We start from the raw sequence: 17,753 nt of genomic DNA, 5'->3' as shown, positions 1-17,753 counted from the left end.
AGCAATCAGGGAGGGCTTCCAGAAGGAAGTGATTTTCTGATTTCATTATTCACCGCAGCCTTTTCTTAGGACTCTAGTGCCTGCTGATTTTTTCCATCTCTGAATGCTCTAAGATCCCAAAGTGTGGTGCCTCATGACAAAGCAGTGAGCTTTTCCTAAAGCTAAATAGATCCAGATTGAATGACTGTCCTTTATTCTGTCCTTTCTTTTATAAAATGGTGGTAACAGGAGATCAAAGGGGTGTGGGCTTTTCTCATGTCCTTACTTGGCAAAACAATCTCCTGATTTGGAGAGGAGTGGCCTTAATCAGTCTGTGAGAGCCAACCATCTGGGAACCTGACATGTTTACCATCCGTACCATTTATGTGGGCGTCTGAACACAAACATTATTGTCCTGTTACTTGTTTCGCATGAGTTAGGCTAGTATCCCTTCAAAAGAGCTCCTGCAGGCCAGAATCATGGCTGGTCTCTCTTGTGATGACCCTCTCCCACAGGCCACACGGAGCTGGGCACAGAGCAGGTACTCCAAAATACTTGTTGAAAGGCCTAAACTGAATCACATTAATCTTGCACTTCCCTTGCAGTAAGCAAGTCGAATTCTATTCTGCCTTGAGTTAATCATGCGAATCAGGCATTAAATCCTATTGATCCTTTAGACAGCTGTAGAAACAAAAGTCACATACAGTAGACTGGTGAGGGGCTGGGAAGATAATTCTCTTCACTGAATGAAAAAATTCAGAACTCTGCTGCAGTGAAATCAAAGCTATTTTGCTAGTTTTCTGGCAGAGGGGTGGTCTCTCTCCAGTAGAACCGGACATTTTTCCTATCAAGAAATATTCCTAGGAGGGGCCAAGAGCCATTGGGCCCCTCCATTGACAACACAGCTTTATGTCAAAGAAAGCCAGGGCTTTTCCAAAAGTTGTGTGCAGTAAGGAAAAAATACAATAATGTTCAGCCCTTGTCTGGGAGTATTGCAGAACTGAAACACTGAAGAGGGAAAACAATCAACAACTGCAGTGAGGATCCTAGCTCATTTGTGAAGAAAAGATTTAGACAGATTAAACAGGGGGATTCCATACAGATCTGGCCTGGGGCGGGCCCCATCACTTCTGGGCTTTGCTAGCCTTCAGGCCCCTTAACTGGCTAATATGATATACCCACTTTAAGCTGTTAAGGTAGTTGATAGTTTTGTATATTACCACTTCCTACAAACATGAATATAGTTTCAATGCTTTAATCCAAAGCAATAAATTATGTGGGCATTTCAATCACTGGCCGCAAGGCCAATGGGGAAGATACTGGGAAATTTAGCTTTCTGCATGCCTCTGATCATACCATCCACGGATTGTCAGAGAGTGCAGTGTTTGAAAGCTTGGTCTATGGAATCAACCAAGCTAGTTCCCCAGTCCTGGCTCCACCATTTACCAAGAAATGTGACCTTGGGCTCTGTCCTATCAGCTGTAAAATGATATAATTCTATATCTGCCATTAGTGTTGCTGTGAGATGATGCATATAAAAAATCCAGCACAGTTGCTGGCACATTATAAGAGCTCAATCTTTGATATGTAATCTTCCAATGTTAAGAGTAGTTCCTAGTTGCAACTCCCAGGAGACTTGTGTTAGCTACTGGACTCCTTTCACACACTAAGGAAGGAAGAATTTGGAAAGAGAGTATTCCACCAAGATTTATCCAGCACAGAGCTGGATTCAATCACTCATTCATCAAATATCTATTCAGCATTCATCTTGTACCAGGCATTTTGCAAAATGTTGGGAATATAATAAAGAATAAGACAAGCTCCCAGTCCTTGACCAACACTCAGTCTTATAGCTTTTAAGAAGCTGGCCGGGCACGGTGGCTCACTCCTGTAATCCCAGCACTTTGGGAGGCAAAGGTGGGCAGATCACGAGGTCAAGAGATCAAGACCATCCTGGCCAACATGGTGAAACCCTGTCTCTACTAAAAATACAAAAAATTAGCCAGGCGTGGTGGTGTGCGCCTGTAGTCCCAGCTACTCGGGAGGCTGAGGCAGGAGAATTGCTTGAACCCGGGAGGCCGAGGTTGCAGTGAACAGATATCACACCACTGCACTCTAGCCTGGCGACAGAATGAGACTCCATCAAAAAAAAAAAAGAAGCTGCTAGAGGCCGGGCACAGTGACTCATGCCAGTAATCTCAGCACTTTGGGAGATCTAGGTGAATGGATTGCTTGAGCCCAGGAGTTCAAGACCAGGCTGGGGGGGGGGGGTAACATGGCAAAACCCCCTCTCTACTAAAAACACAAAAATTACCTGGGTGTGGTGGCACACACCTGTAATCCCAGCTACTCGGGAGGCTGAGGCATGAGAATTGCTTGAGCCAGGGAGGCGGAGATTGCAGTGAGCTAGGGAGGTGGAGATTGCAGTGAGCGGAGATCATGCCACTACACTCCAGACAGAGCAGGACTCTGTCTCAAAAAGAGAAAAAAAAGAAGAAGCTGCTATATTCCTTAAACTTTTTAAGCCCCTGAGGAAGGGAATTCGTTGGGCAAGGACTATCATTTGCACTAACCGACACACAAATAGAACAACATAACTTCCCATGAAAAGTTAAAAAGTTACAAGGGAAAGCACTTCCAGAATGGCAGAGTTCTGAAAATCTTCTCTTCCACAAAAGCTACAAGACGTTGAAAATTTTTTTAAATTAACTTTCACAATTCCGGAAATTAAGCAAAAGTTTACAACGATCAGAGGAGCATTTACTCAAGTAAAACAGCCAAGTTTTCGAAGAAAAGCAAGTTTTGTGGTATCTTAATTTGCCCAATTCCCATCTTCCTTTACCCAGCTCAACAGCAGCTTTGAAAACCAACAGCCTTGGAACCATGGTAGCTGTAAAAAGCAGCAGCCTGGCACCCACTGAAGGGGAGCAAACTGGGTTTGGAGCACCCCAAATAGACCCATCCCCAGAGAACTGTCATTATCTGTCAGTCAACTTCATTAAAAAGCCCAATTCCCAGGACTGGTCTTCATGTGATCTGACTCAGTACCAATAGTTCTTTTCCTGGGGGCATTTGTTTAAAAAAATCAGCAATAGTGGTTTAATATGAAGGCTGCCTGAGGCAGTAGATAACAATTGGGTCAAATAATAGGCTAAAGAAAAAGCAATCTAAATCCAGCAACATATAAAACAAATCAGACACTATGGGCCAGGTGTGGTGGCTCACGCCTGTAATCCCAGCACTTTGGGAGGCGGAGGCCTGCGGATCAGGAGGTCAGGAGATCGAGACCATCCTGGCTAACATGGTGAAACCCCATCTCTACTAAAAATACAAAAAACAATAGCCGGGTGTGGTGGCAGGCACCTGTACTCCCAGCTACTCGGGAGGCTGAGGCAGGAGAATGGCGTGAACCTGGGAGGCGGAGCTTGCAGTGAGCTGAGATCGCGCCACTGCACTCCAGCCTGGGCAACAGAGCAAGACTCCATCTCAAAAAAAATTATAAAAAAGAATTAAACACTATGACTGAGTAGAATTTATCCCAGGAATATGAGGGTGATTCAACATAACAAAAATCAGTTAATGTAATACATTACATTAATGAAAGGAAAGACAAAACCATGCATGATCATTTCCTTTGACACAGAAGAAGGATTTATCAAAATTCAACAAACTTACATGATAAAAACACATGGAAAACTGTGAATTGAAGAGAATTTCTTCAGCCTGATAAAGGCCATCTATTAAAAACCCATAGCTGACATCACACTTAATAGGAAACTTGAAAGCTTTTCTTCTAACATCAGGAAAAAGACAGGGATGTCCACTGACAGCACTTCTATTCATCATCATACTGAAGATTCTAGCCAGGTCAATTAGGTAAGAAAAAGAAATAATAGGCTTCCAGTTTGGAAAGGAAGAATTAAAATTGTCTCTATTCACTGATGACATGACCTTGTACAGAGAAAATCCTAAGGTATCAACAACAAAAATTATTAGGGCTGATAAATGAGTTGGGCAAGGTTGCAAGATAACATACAAAATCAATCGTGTTTTGTTCAACAAAAATTATGGAAGGCCATTGTTTTGGACTGAGCTCCCATACTAGGCCCCAACAGACCAGACCAAACCAAAATGGAATCACCTGCTAAATGCCATATAATCAAACTAAAACTTTAAGAAAGCAGGTACATCCCCAAACAGACCAGTTTTTCCTGAAAATAGGAGATTCTACTCCACCTGAGTCCATGTAATATGGAAGATGCCTCTGTTTTAACCCTTGCCAAAAAAAGTAACCTGATGTTAACCGATTTTTTTTCCCTATGTTCTGTTTCCTTTTTCCCACCTTACAAAACCCACTGTTCTGCTATTGCCTAGTAGAATGGAATGTCTCATTCTATTTTGTAGAATGGAGGCTTCCCTGATTCATACATCATGAAAAAAGCCAATTAGATCTATAACTAAATTTGTTGAGATTTTGTCTTTTGACAGTTTCTATACACTAGCAATGAACAATCCAAAAATGAAATTAAGAAAACAATTCCATTTACAATAGCATTAAAAACAATTAAATACTTAGGAATAAATTGAACAAAAGAAGTGTAAGACTTGTACACTGAAAAAAACCATAAAACACTGTTCAAAGAAACTAAAGAAGATCTACATAAGTGGAAAGATATTCCATGTTCGTGGACTAGAGACTTCATATTGTTAAAATGGTAATATTCTCCAAATTTTTCTTACCTTTATGGTTAATTGACTTTCAACAAGGGTGTCAAAACAATATAATGGGGAAATAGTAGTGTTTTCAAAAAATAGTGCTGGGACAAATGGATATCCACATGCAAACGAATGCAATTGGGCCTCTACCTCACAAAATATGCAAACGGATTAAATACCTAAATATAAAAGCTAAAGATATCAAACTCTGAGAAGAAAACAATGGTGTGAGTCTTTGTGACCTTGGATTGGGCAATGATTTCTTAGATATGACAACAGTAAGTCTGTCAGATTAGTATCTATGTAGGTTCAGTCAAATCTAACCATGGATTCCAGTTATTATACTATATAACCCTATAAAATACATAGAAGTATTATTACTTTGCCTTTATAACAAAACCCAAGAGTCTGTTTCAATTTATAATTTCAGCATTTAAGCGAAGAGATTTTAGTTCCCAAAGTTGGGGAAAATAACAAAACAATAAGGGAAGAAAGAATCAGGCCTTGGTGCCATATATTTTTCTCTTGAGGTTGTAAGGCAGAGTATCCTTCTTTCCAGAACACTTTATTATATTTCACTTACAGACCTAATTTTCTGTGTCAAAGTATAATTCCCATGCCGAAGCTCTAAACTAAAAATGCAAAAAAAGTCGTCTTCATTGTACAAACATATCCATCACTTTAACGAGATAATAAGGGAACAAAATTTAGGATTCAAGCTAAGTAAGAATACTGTTTCAATGAACATGTCCCTAAAATAAACCAGCATTAGCAGTTAATTTATGCGTCTAGAAAATCTCCGTTCCCACCAGTAAAAATATCCTCAGTGGCTAGCGCACCTTGAAAAAAAATCTGGCATACTAAATAAATAATGTTCATGTGGGAGCCAGGAGCTGGGTAAGCCTTGCCTTTAGACTACTCTGTGACTATAAAAATAAAGCCAGCACTTTTGGAACTAATAAGCCTTCACTTGTCAGTATCATAAAGAGTATTGCTCAACTAAACTTTGCTCCCACCGGTTCAGTAGTTACTTATTTCTACCTAAGCACTCATCTTCCGATTTTACCCAGGTATTTAAAATCGAAAGAAAAAAGCATTATATTTCAGCGCTACTTTGCCCAAATTACAAAATAAGTCATTATTTTTAGTGTCAAGTCACAAAAAAAAATTAACAGGTTTTACATTAAAGTTAAAAGTTGCTAAAAGTTACCATTATAACGTGTAATTAAAACTGCTAAACATGAATTTGCATGCAAGGTGTATAAAAACACTAAAAATTGTTTTTCTTAAAAATTATAAGAAGGCATAAAAATGTACATTTTGCTTAAAAATAAAAAATTGTCTTAAAATTAAATAAAATAAAGTGGATGGTTTAAGCAAATTATAAAGACACTATAAAAACTAATCCTGCAAATAAAACTCTGTGTAAACACATTAACTAAACTCAAAAGAATATTATATGTCTTTTCTGTAAATTAAACACTAAAATAAAAGCACCACAAAGTTTTCTTAAAATGCTAATCTACTCTTTAGCAAAACTTGTCAAGGGTTATAACAGGTATGTAAAAATCTTACTTCATGGTCAAACTGGTTAAAATTAAACAGAATTATCTATAAGGTTTCATTAAAATTAAGGTTAACATTAATAGCAAACTAACACAAGGGTAAAATTTAACTTTCTCTCTTAAACACAATTTTCATGTAATTGAAAAGGCTAATAAATGGTTTTTGGTTTTCCAGATTGTTATCTCATTTTGGCAAAACAAAACAAAACAAACAAACAGAAAAACAACTTATGATAATCTAAAGTTCTATTTCATAATATCAAGGGTTTTAAATTTTAAACATATTTAACAGCCTTCTCAAAATCAAACTTTACTTTCAAGGTTGTTTTTCCTAACCACTGGCTTTTGGGTGCTGCACAGGACCCCTGAACCATCCAAAAAAGACGTAAACAGGATTATTTGGCAACATAAAATTGCGAAAATAATGTCTAATACATTATATTTTAGGGAATATTATTAACATATGTTCCAAAACTGTATGGAATGTCTAAGGTTCTTATGTCTGAATATGTGCTATTAATCACAATTAAAGTTATTATGTTGGGTTATTGTAAGCCACAAAAATAACCAAATTTCTTTGTCAGTTGTGTTTCTAACTGTATCCAAACTGGACATTTTGTTATTTACAGACAATTGTTATTTTGTTTTAATTCTCTTCAAAACATTGTTTATATTCAAGCTTTGGAACTTTAACAAATGCTCTCAAATGTAGGTTACTCATAACAACAACAAAACGTACAGAACTCATAAAAAGCTAAAATGTTTATAAACATAAAGCAAAACAAAGGTTAATAAAATAGAATAAGCTAATTTAAAAAACCAATTTTTACCTTTTACTTAGAACACTGCTAATCTTTATCTCATTTTTCAGAGTCAAGAAAACTTGTCTTAAGCTAGCTACAGCCTTTAACAACTAAGTAAAGTATACTCCTGTGAATAGAATTTAAAGTGTGTTTGTTTCTCTCTGCCTAGTTCCTCTAGAATTTAAAAACTGGCTATAAGTGGGCCAGGCGCAGTGGCTCACGCCTGTAATCCCAGCACTTTGGGAGGCCGAGGTGGGCGGATGCCGAGGTCAGGAGATCGAGACCATCCTGGCTAACATGGTGAAACCCCGTCTCTACTAAAAATACCAAAAAATTAGCCGGGCACGGTGGCGGGCGCCTGTGGTCCCAGCTACTCGGGAGGCCGAGGCAGGAGAATGGCGTAAACCCAGGAGGCGGAGCTTGCAGTGAGCTGAGATCTCGCCACTGCACTCCAGCATGGGCGACAGAGCAAGACTCCATCTCAAAAAACAAACAAACAAACAAAAAAACTAGTTGTAAGTATTCTTAAATTACAACGATATAGTTGTTTGCATCAATGCAATAAGAATCTATTTTCTTTTCTAACAGAACACAATTAAAAAAAAAAAAAACTGGTTACTTTACCAAGGCTTTTACTGCAATGGTGTGCTCTCCTTTAAGGAATCAAACTTGACTTACGGAACGAATAAAACCCTTGGAAACTGGCCTGATATTTTGTGTACATAGTCCCTGTACAGGATTTCTGATCTGTAGTAAGTAAAGAATGTCACTTTCTGACAGGCCAGGAACCCCAAGTTATCTTAAAACCTTAATAAGAAATGAATTCACCCAACTCATAGGTATTTAATGGTACAAATCCATGGCTGGGCTTGGCTTTAACAAGTCTTATCTCAAATTCCTTCTATATAACAGAGTTCCATCAAAGCCGATTTAAAAGGCCTGTGTGGCAAATAATTATTCTTGGTGCATTGTATACAAATAATTAAGCCAAATATAATAAAGCAAACCAGTGCTACCATAATTTGTCTTTTAATAAAAATAGGAAACTGAAAAGTAAAAATTATGTTTCAAAAACTATAGCACACCTGTTGTTAAATTCTAGTCTTGCCTAATGTTTTTCAACTTGTATTATCTTCTACAGTTTAAATTATATCCATTACCAAAATCGACTCCTGGATACATCACACTCAAGTCAAAGCCTAAAGAGCTGAGAAAGCAACCTCTAACATCCCTTCTGGGGCTAACAATGAAAACGTCCTAACAATGAAAAAAAAAATTTAAGCTGGAAATCATAAAAGCCAACAGAATCATGGCCATTTCGCAGACAACTATCCAAAAACATCTACAAACAGTGTTGCTCCTGCAGTCAATCCAAGACCAAAAAACTTTCTGCTCCCCCCATCAGCAGGAAGTAGCCAGAAAGAACATGTCGCCCCTTGTCCTTTTATAACTGTAGGGTCTGGAATGACAGAGCAGGACCACCATCATCTCAGACAAACACCGCCACTTTAAGTTCCAGCTGCCTTTCCAGCTTCATGCATTTCAAGGAAATCACTTCTTTTCTAACTACAAGCAGCCAAAAAAGAGCAGACAGTAAAACACAGATAAGAAGGCTGGGGCACAGAGGAAGGCAGGGGAAAGTCTCTTGGGTAACTGCCAAACTTCACCCTCATACAATGGGCTCCAGTAAAACAGTGGCCCTTAATAAGCACATTCCTTTCCCTTCAGGTACACTAAGATAGGGAAGCCAAAAGCAGACTCGAGGGATATTCCTGCAGCTGCACAAAGATGTAGGGGAACAGACACACAACTCTCCCTCCCAGATAAGCACAACAAAGAGACACAGAAGCAGTCCAAGCCTCTGATAACTCTCCCACCCTGAATCCTTAAAAACTCTTAGTCTGTAAGAGATTGCTACTTCTGACCTAACTCAGTCAGACGTCCCTCCCAGGTTGGAAATAAACCTGTTGACTGTCGAGCCGACCTTCTTGTTTCTCCTCTTTCCTTAATTCTTACAACAACAACAAAAACTACAAATTGGACTTCATTAAAATAAAAACCTACTGCTCCAGGCTCTGGACAGTTCGGGTTTTTGTGCAATGAGGCATCTAGTGGGTACGCACTCTGCAGTTTTTCCTGTAATTCTTCTTTCTGAGGCGTTCTTAGAATCGACTAGAGATTGATTAAATAATCTGTCCAATGTGAACTTCACTATGCAAGCAGAATCAGGATTGTGCTTTCAAAGCTCACAAATGTGTTTAGATTAGATACTACATGGTGGCTTAATAAAAATTTCCTTTATCATATTCTAATTGCAGTTTGTTCTGCCAGAATCCACACCACCCTACACTACTTCTGTCAGATATAAAAATAGAAGATAAAAACCTGTCCAACTTTAAAATTGCCCAGCTTGAGCCAAATTGAAAATCAGAGCAGAGGCATTGAAGATAAAGGTTGGATGGTATATCCACCATTAAAAGAAGCTTCACTTCTGCATTTGTGCCTTAGCAGAAAGTGATTTCTGGGGTTGGAGTTTCTGGGAATACATAAGGGGAAGTCACATGAGGTCATCAAGACCATTGCTGAAGAGCTCCAAATGTCTGTTTGGTTCAGGCTGATGCAGTAGCATAGGACAGAGATTGGCAAACTACAATTTGCTGCCTGTTTGTGTGAATAAAGTTTTATTGGCACACAGCTAAGCCCATTCATGTACATATTGTCTATGGCTGAGTTTGCACTGCAACAGCTGAGTTGGGTAGCTACAACAGTGACAGTGTGGCCTGCAAAGCCACACTATGTGGCCCTTTACAGAAAAATCTGCTAATCCCTGCCACATAACATCAGTATTTGATGTCAATCCGGATATCTCCATTTAGATGTCTCACAGACAAATCTAATTTGACAGGCTTAAAAAGGCATGCACTTCCATAAACCTATTTCATCTTCAGTGTTCCCTCTGTCAGTTAATGGCACTATCATCACCAATTCACCTGAATGAGAAGCCTCCCTCCCCTTTACCTCCCACATCCCATCCATTACTCCATTCCCCGTCCGTCAGCACATCCTGCCAATTCTACCTCCTCACTGCATTTCAAATCTGACCGCATCTCTCCATTTCCACTGCCATTTCCTTAGTCTAAGTCACCATCATTTTGTTCAAGATTGACAACAGTTTTCTAACTAATCTTTCTGCCTCTAGTTTTGACTGCCCTCTGCTTCTAATCCATCCTCCACCCAGTAACCAGAAGGATCTTTTCCACATCTAAATCTAATTTTCTTACATGCATAATAATATATGTAGCTAAGATTTAATGAGCCCTTACTATGTGCCAGGCATAGTTCTAAGCACTTCGTATGTAGTAACTGATCTTAATCCTCACACCAACCCTACAAGGTAGATATTATTATCTCCATTCTTTAGAGGAAGACATTAAAAAACAGAGTAGAACTTGTTCAGTTGCACAGTTAGTAAACAACAGAGCCAGTTGCAACTGCTTTATTATACTACTTTACATACGCACACACACACACACACACTTCTTATGGCTTCCCATTGCTCTTAAAATGGTTCATCCTATGGTTTTTATTTTTTTTCTGGAGATGGAGTCTCGCTCTGCTGCCCAGCCTGGAGTGCAGTAGTGACGCAATCTCAGCTCACTGCAACCTCCACCTTCTGCCCTCAAGTGATTCTCCTGCCCCACCCTCCTGAGTAGCTGAGATTACAGGCGCACACCACCATGCCCAGCTAATTTTTGTATTCTTAGTAGAAACGGGATTTCATCATGTTGGCCAGGCTGACCTCAAACTCCTGACCTCAAGTGATCTGCCCGCCTCGGCCTCTAGTATTATTATTATTATTATTATTATTATTATTATTATTATTTTTATTATTTGAGACAGGGCTCACTCTGTTACCCAGGCTGGAGTTCAGTGGCACTATCTCTGCTCACTGCAGCCTCTGCCTCCTGGGTTCAAGCGATTCTCTTGCTTCAGCCACCCAAGTAGCTGGGATTAAGGTACACGCCAACACGCCCCACAATTTTTGTATTTTTAGTAGAGACAGGTTTCACCATGTTGGCAAGATTGGTCTTGAATTCCTGGCGTCAAGCAATCTCCCCGCCTTGGCCTCTCAAAGCTCCAGGACTACAGGCATGAGCCACCGTGCCCAGCTGAGTCCATACTATTTTTAATAGCCAAAGACCATCGTCTTGATCTTCTCTAACCCCCGTTTACCTCTCCAGCCTGGTCTCTTGCTATTCACAGCCTTGCAATTTAAGCTGCAGCCACCCTGACTGCTGTAGCCCTCCACATACAAGGCAGGCTCTTTTTCACCTCTATGCCTTAGTCATGCGATCCTCTCTGCTCTGGCGGTTTACTCTCTTTTCTTTTCCTCTCCCACACCTAGCCAACTGTTGCACATCTTTTAATGCTCCAGTCAGGTATCACCTACTCCAGGAAGCCTTCGCTAAGCAATCCAGATTTGTCCCTCCCTTGTGTTCCCATTATGCCATGGTCATATCGTTTTCGGTGTCCTTACTATACAATTGTATAACTCTCCTTTTGTGCTTCTGTTTCCCTCAGTAGACTGAGCTCCCAGCAGTTCTTCTACTGCAAAGGTCTTGCTTTACTCTGACTTTTCTGTATTTTCTTGGACTTCATCATCCCAGCCTTTGGCATAGGCTACTGTGGCAAAAAAAAAAAAAAAAAAAGAGTAGAAAGGGACTATAGGATTTTGTCTTTTTGTGTATGAATGCATGGAAAGGAAGTGTGAGGACATAATGGAGATCATGAACATGTTTGGAGGAAATGACATCACAGGATGAAAACATTTTAGAGCTTATTTTTGGTAGTTTCATACCAGTAATCTTCTTTAGGACAGGCTAGACTCCAAAATATATAATGGCTCAAACACAACAGAAATTTCTCCGTGATGTAACAGTCCAAAACAGGTATTCTTATTCAGCAGGCTAGTTCTGCTAACATGGTTATTGAGGGACAGGGGCTGACAGAAGCCCCTAGATCACACCAGGTTATCACATCCCAGTCAGTCAGAAAAGGAAAAGAACATGGAGGAGCACACATAGGAAACTTCTATAGGCCAGACCTGGTAGTGCCACACAGCATTTCCCACAGTGAGAAGTTAGTCATGTGGCCACACCTCACTGTAAGGGAGCCTGGGTAATGTAGTCCAGCTGTGTGCTCAAGGAGAAGAAGAATGGTTGTGCTGGGAAACTAGTGACCTTCACAGATAAACTAACAGTAAAGTTAGGCAAGTTTACCTTTGGTGTTGGGTAAATGATGAAAGAGGTTTATTTCCTTTGTACTAGTAAGCTAAATGGTGCAGCTCTGTTTAACCTGTCCCATGGGAAGCTGGGGTAGTCAAATGTAGGCAGTATTTAAAATCATAGTTGACAGTTGAGCTCCCTGTTGAGTCACTTACCAGGAAGTAGCAGCTGGATAATGATTTGCAATGCTGATGATTCCTTAATTATTAATCACTGACACTTTGTAGATTGCCTTTGAGTAAAATCCCAGCTGGGTTAGTATACAATATCGTAATGCCAGCCCCAAAATATTTTTTCCTTTTGCATGTCTAGACTAGAGACGGAGTTAAATAGATGGCACAGTAGCAACCTGATTCATTACAAGCTAACCAAGAGGTGCTCAAAACAAAATCAAGAAAAATAAAAACAAAATATAAAAGAGAACTCATTTTCATTTCAAACCCTAGCTACAGGCATGGGCTTATTCCCTGCCAGTTTGTGTTTGCCCAAACAGAGTGCACATTGATGATGACCTCACGTAGACTAAGGGAATGAGCGGATGTGAATCAATTTGAAATGAAATATCTCCATGATTCTCTGCTAAAAGGCATGTAAGTTCCCAGGAGAGTTTGTAAAACAGCTACCCAGGCTCTACTCTCTCCTCCATCCACACCCCAGAGTCTCATTTAGTCAGTCTGTGGAAGGACCTGGGGATTTAGATTTTTTAATGTTCCCTGGATGATTCTGATGTAAAACCAGGTTTGAGGAAGCACAACTCTGACAAGGTGGGAGGGACAATAGGAAGGTATGCCAAAGCATGAACCAGACAGAGTGATTTTGTTTTAATATATTAAAAAATAATGAACACTAAGGAAAATCTAGTTTCATAGTTTGACATGAAGAGCCGTCTCTGGGGTTAGATGCATTCACAGGCACCTAGAAAACAGGCCTCTTCTGGGGATTGGCCATGTAACTCCTTGCCAGAGCTGACTGTAAACTAGGAAAGGTATTATGACAGTAGACTTTCTCCTGGACATTCCAGATGCCTAACTTGTTTTCTTCTTTTCCCAGTTTGTTGCTCAGCCCAACTGCCAACAGTTGCTTGCCACCCTGTGGTATGATGGCTTCCCTGGATGGCGGCGGAAACACTGGGTAGTCAAGCTTCTAACCTGCATGACCATTGGGTTCCTGTTTCCCATGCTGTCTATAGCCTACCTGATCTCACCCAGGAGCAACCTTGGGCTGTTCATCAAGAAACCCTTTATCAAGTTTATCTGCCACACAGCATCCTATTTGACCTTCCTCTTTATGCTTCTCCTGGCTTCTCAGCACATTGTCAGGACAGACCTTCATGTACAGGGGCCTCCCCCAACTGTTGTGGAATGGATGATATTGCCTTGGGTTCTAGGTAAGTCAAAGGGACCAGGAGCTATGGCCAGACTGCCTGATGGTCCTGTTTAAATAAACTACTAGAACAGGCAGTCAGACTAGCTCTGAACTAGGGCACCCCCACCCCACCCCCATGCAGTGTGGTAGTCCTTTGTTGAGAGTCTCAGAAATGTAGTTCCTTCTGTCCCAGGCACTGGTCCCAGGCACTGGTCCATGGTGAGATTGGCAGTACACCTAGGGCTTGCTTTTGCTAACTTAATATCTTCAAGGACAGAGAAGCTGTCTGTCAGTTAGTCTAGAGGCAAAGCCAAGTATCAGTCAGGACAGGCCTCAAGTAAGGTAAGCAGAGCAAGTGCTGATCAGTCTATTCAAAGCACCTTTTCCCATAACCAAGGGGCACATGAATCTGCTCATTTCTCATGGCTACTCCACACGACCCAGTTCTTGTTCAGGGTCTACATTCTATTTGGACACTGACTTCCCAACCAAGGGGGAAACCTGGGAAATTCACACATCATGGTAAAAGCAGCCCTACCAGTAGTCTCCAGGCATAATTAGATTGCACTGGACTCTTCAACACATGGCCATCTTCTAAGTCCTTGCTACTCAAACTGTGGTCCCCAAACCAGCAATATCAGTACCACCTGGGAGATTATTTGACACAAAGAACCTCAGGTGCCACCCGGGATCTGAATTTTAACATGATCCTCAGGTAATTCACATGTACTTTAAAGTCTGAGAAAGTGCAGCCCTAGACCACAGCCACAGCTTTTACTATTTTCTTTATTCCAAGGCAGAAGAAACATCTATGTCATCAGGTAAAATTTTACAAAACTTCTACATGATGAGAGAAAAAAGGAAAAAAAATGAGTTATAAATTATTTTGGGCCCCATTGCCTAGCTTTAGCCCCAACATCTGGTAATTTGATCCATGATCAGCTTGCTCACCTCAAAACACATTGAGAAGTTCTCTTTCCTGAACCCAGTGGAAACTAAGGACTATGGGATAATACTGATCTAATTAATTTATTGATGAAATTATTCCCATTCCAAAATGGAAAGGAAGTAGAATCAGTCACCCAAAATTGCAACAGCATTCCAGTAACTATAGTAAAAATGCTAAGAGTAGTACCCAGAAAAGTATAACATATGGGCATTTTCAGGAAAAGCCTACCAGGTTTGGCAAGTTCAAAACTGGGAGGTGGAGTAGGAAAGCAAGTGATTATTGTCTCTCAAGGCTTCACTCCACTGAGACCCCAATTCATTCCTTAATTTCATCCTTATTCACCTGGAGGGGGGATCCTTCTATGATGAGCAGGGCTGACCCTATGTAGAAATAAACTGTTTTCCTCCATTCTTCAGGTTTCATTTGGGGTGAGATTAAGGAAATGTGGGATGGTGGATTTACTGAATACATCCATGACTGGTGGAACCTGATGGATTTTGCAATGAACTCCCTCTACCTGGCAACTATTTCCCTGAAGATTGTGGCCTATGTCAAGGTAAATTGGAATGTCTGCCATATTTCCTACACAGCGATTTTGGCTACATTAAGCTTTTGCACTGAGAGCATAAAGAGTTTTGAGAAAAAGTGATGATGATGATGGCTCAATCCATGTGGGAAATTACCATATAAATAGACATTCTTTCAGTGGTTTGTAAGCAGTGTCCACCTAAGCAAAGAAAGTGGAAAATGGAACAATTTGCAAATGAATCATTAGCTTCTGAGACTTTCAGGGTAAAAGAGTCTTCAGCTTTCGGTGTTTAAATGCTCTCTACGATATCCGTGCCAACATAATGGCCCAGTGATGCTTGCATGGGGCCAGGGCAGAAAATTCACTGAATTCACTATCTCCAAAAGCTTCTCTTAATCCTTGTCACTTCATTAAAAAGGACTACTTTATATACATCTAATATTATTCTCTCCGTGACACAATCATTAGTAATTCTTCCTCCCTGTGGAGTCATACAAAACAAGACTGTTTCTTCCTAACAGTGCTTCTGACATGATGTCATCTCTCCCTAACCCTCTGAGTTGTCTCTTCTCAAAGCTAAACATTCCCATTTATCTCAACTGTTCTTCATATAATGACAAGTAGCAGAATCCCAGAAACTTGACTACAGGTGGCACAGACTTTTAATAGCCCCTTCCTTTCTCATCACTTCCACCACCAGAATAATCACTCGAGCAGTTATAAATCCAGCATTTTGAGTATCACCCAACCTGTGCTTCTCTACCAATTCAGATAATGTACACACACACACACACATACACACGCACCACCTTAATGCTTTTCCCACACAACATTCAGCTCAAATTATCCTGAAAATAGCTTCATGTTTGACATCTTACTTTGGGTAATCAGAGGCTCTGAGTTCAGGTCTGGTGCTTATTAAATAATGGGATTGCTGTCCTCCTTGTAGCCTGAGTTAAACTTCTCCATGAGAAAAGGCTGACAATTCAGTCTCCAAGATTGTATAGTCAGTCATGCTTTTTGGCACTAAATTCCACATTAAGGACTTTTAGAATGGAAATATGGCTGTCCCCCAAATCTCCAACAACTTAGTTTATTTTTGTATCCCTAATATGCATATTGCATAAATTTTAAGACCTTGGGAGTTATGTAGAGCATGCATATTGAATGCAGTCATGAAACATTTTTGAAAGGAGCCCAAGAGTAGGCCCTATACATGTGGTGATCATTTAACACATACTTACAACTTCCTTAAGAGAAAAAGCTGGTGAGGAAAATGTTTGAATCCCTGGTTAATGTGCCTGGGTGAAATCCATGTCATTCTGGCACTCTGCTGACTAAGTAACACGGTAAAGTAAAGGGAAAAGTTCTTCCTTTGGAAATGGTATTTATACACTGGAGGGACCTTAAATTATCAATCTAGAAATTGGTGGGTTTTGTTTAAACAGGAAAGCTTAGAATAAATGATGAAGAAAAGGATTAACATTTGGGGATGTGAAAAACGTATCTGTAGATTCTCAACATTAGCTAATCACATAACCTGTCCAACTTTACTGGAGAGGCTTCCAAAGAGTTAGATACTTCTCCATCACAAAGTATAAGGATAAATCTGCTCTATTAAGCTGGGTAAATGCCCCTTAACTGGCAAACACTTTATTCGAAGGAGACCTTTGCCAAGAAGTTGGAGTCCTTCCCAAAAAAGAATTTATAAAGCAAGACAGGCCACATGCAAAATTTGGATTTGTAATGAGAATTTATAAATGGGGATAATCAGGTCTACCCATCCACAGAAGTCCAGGCTGGATGACCTTCCCCAAGCAGGCTGAGCCAACTTCTATGACACAAAGCCATAAGAACTGCGACATAGGCTCCTTGAAATGTTTTCAATCACCATTGTACTGAAGCAGTACAGAAGCACCAAGGAATGAGCTGTTTTTAAAGATCCTTTATTTTATTAGAGTGCAAAATTAGTCAACAATATCTATTCCACTTCACATGATCTAAAGCAAGTACCAAAAGGCACACACCAAAGTACTCAAAAGGAACAAATATATATAAGATTGACCCTCATTGCCCCCAGATGATTCTACAAATGGAGTATAACCATTCTTTGCTTTTCTAGGATAGTACCACCTAGATCTATTCCACCACTGCTTCGCTTCCATGTGTGCCAAGTAAATCTGGACTATGCTACCCACTGAGTTATGGCCTTTCCTTCAGTCAGTGCTTAGCTAAAGACATAATAACACCCCCCTTAAATTCTTATTACTATTGAGTCCCCACATTACGCTGTTCCTCTTCATATTTTGCTTTAGGGTTTATAAAATGCAATTTACATCCTTTGAAAGGCAAGGAGGCCAATTTTCTAACTGCATTCCATTTCAAAGGATGTAAGAAAAATCATTTGCCTCCAACAACAACTAACTCAAGAGTCAGGAGATCTGAATTTAATTCCCAATCTGATACTCACGAGCAGGGTTACCATGGGCAATCCCTCTACCTTTCTGAGCTGTAGATTCTGCCTCTGATAAATAAGCAGTAGGTTAAACTAGATCAGTGGTG

The 17,753-nt window shown here is 40.1% G+C and overlaps 1 protein-coding gene across 1 annotated transcript in view; it reads left to right on the top strand.

Annotated features, from left to right (window-relative positions):
• Window positions 1-17,753, top strand: part of TRPC5 (transient receptor potential cation channel subfamily C member 5) — a 309,990-nt gene that overhangs the window by 210,834 nt on the left and 81,403 nt on the right. The window contains exons 4-5 of the mRNA XM_055106604.1: window positions 13,399-13,735; window positions 15,079-15,218. Coding sequence (XP_054962579.1) covers window positions 13,399-13,735; window positions 15,079-15,218 — 477 coding nt within the window. The remainder of the gene's footprint in view (window positions 1-13,398; window positions 13,736-15,078; window positions 15,219-17,753) is intronic.

Source organism: Pan paniscus, chromosome X (assembly GCF_029289425.2).
Source record: "Pan paniscus chromosome X, NHGRI_mPanPan1-v2.0_pri, whole genome shotgun sequence".
Taxonomy (NCBI): Eukaryota; Metazoa; Chordata; class Mammalia; order Primates; family Hominidae; genus Pan; species Pan paniscus.
Note: the sequence above shows the minus strand (reverse complement) of the source record. Positions and strands in the feature narration are given on the sequence as shown.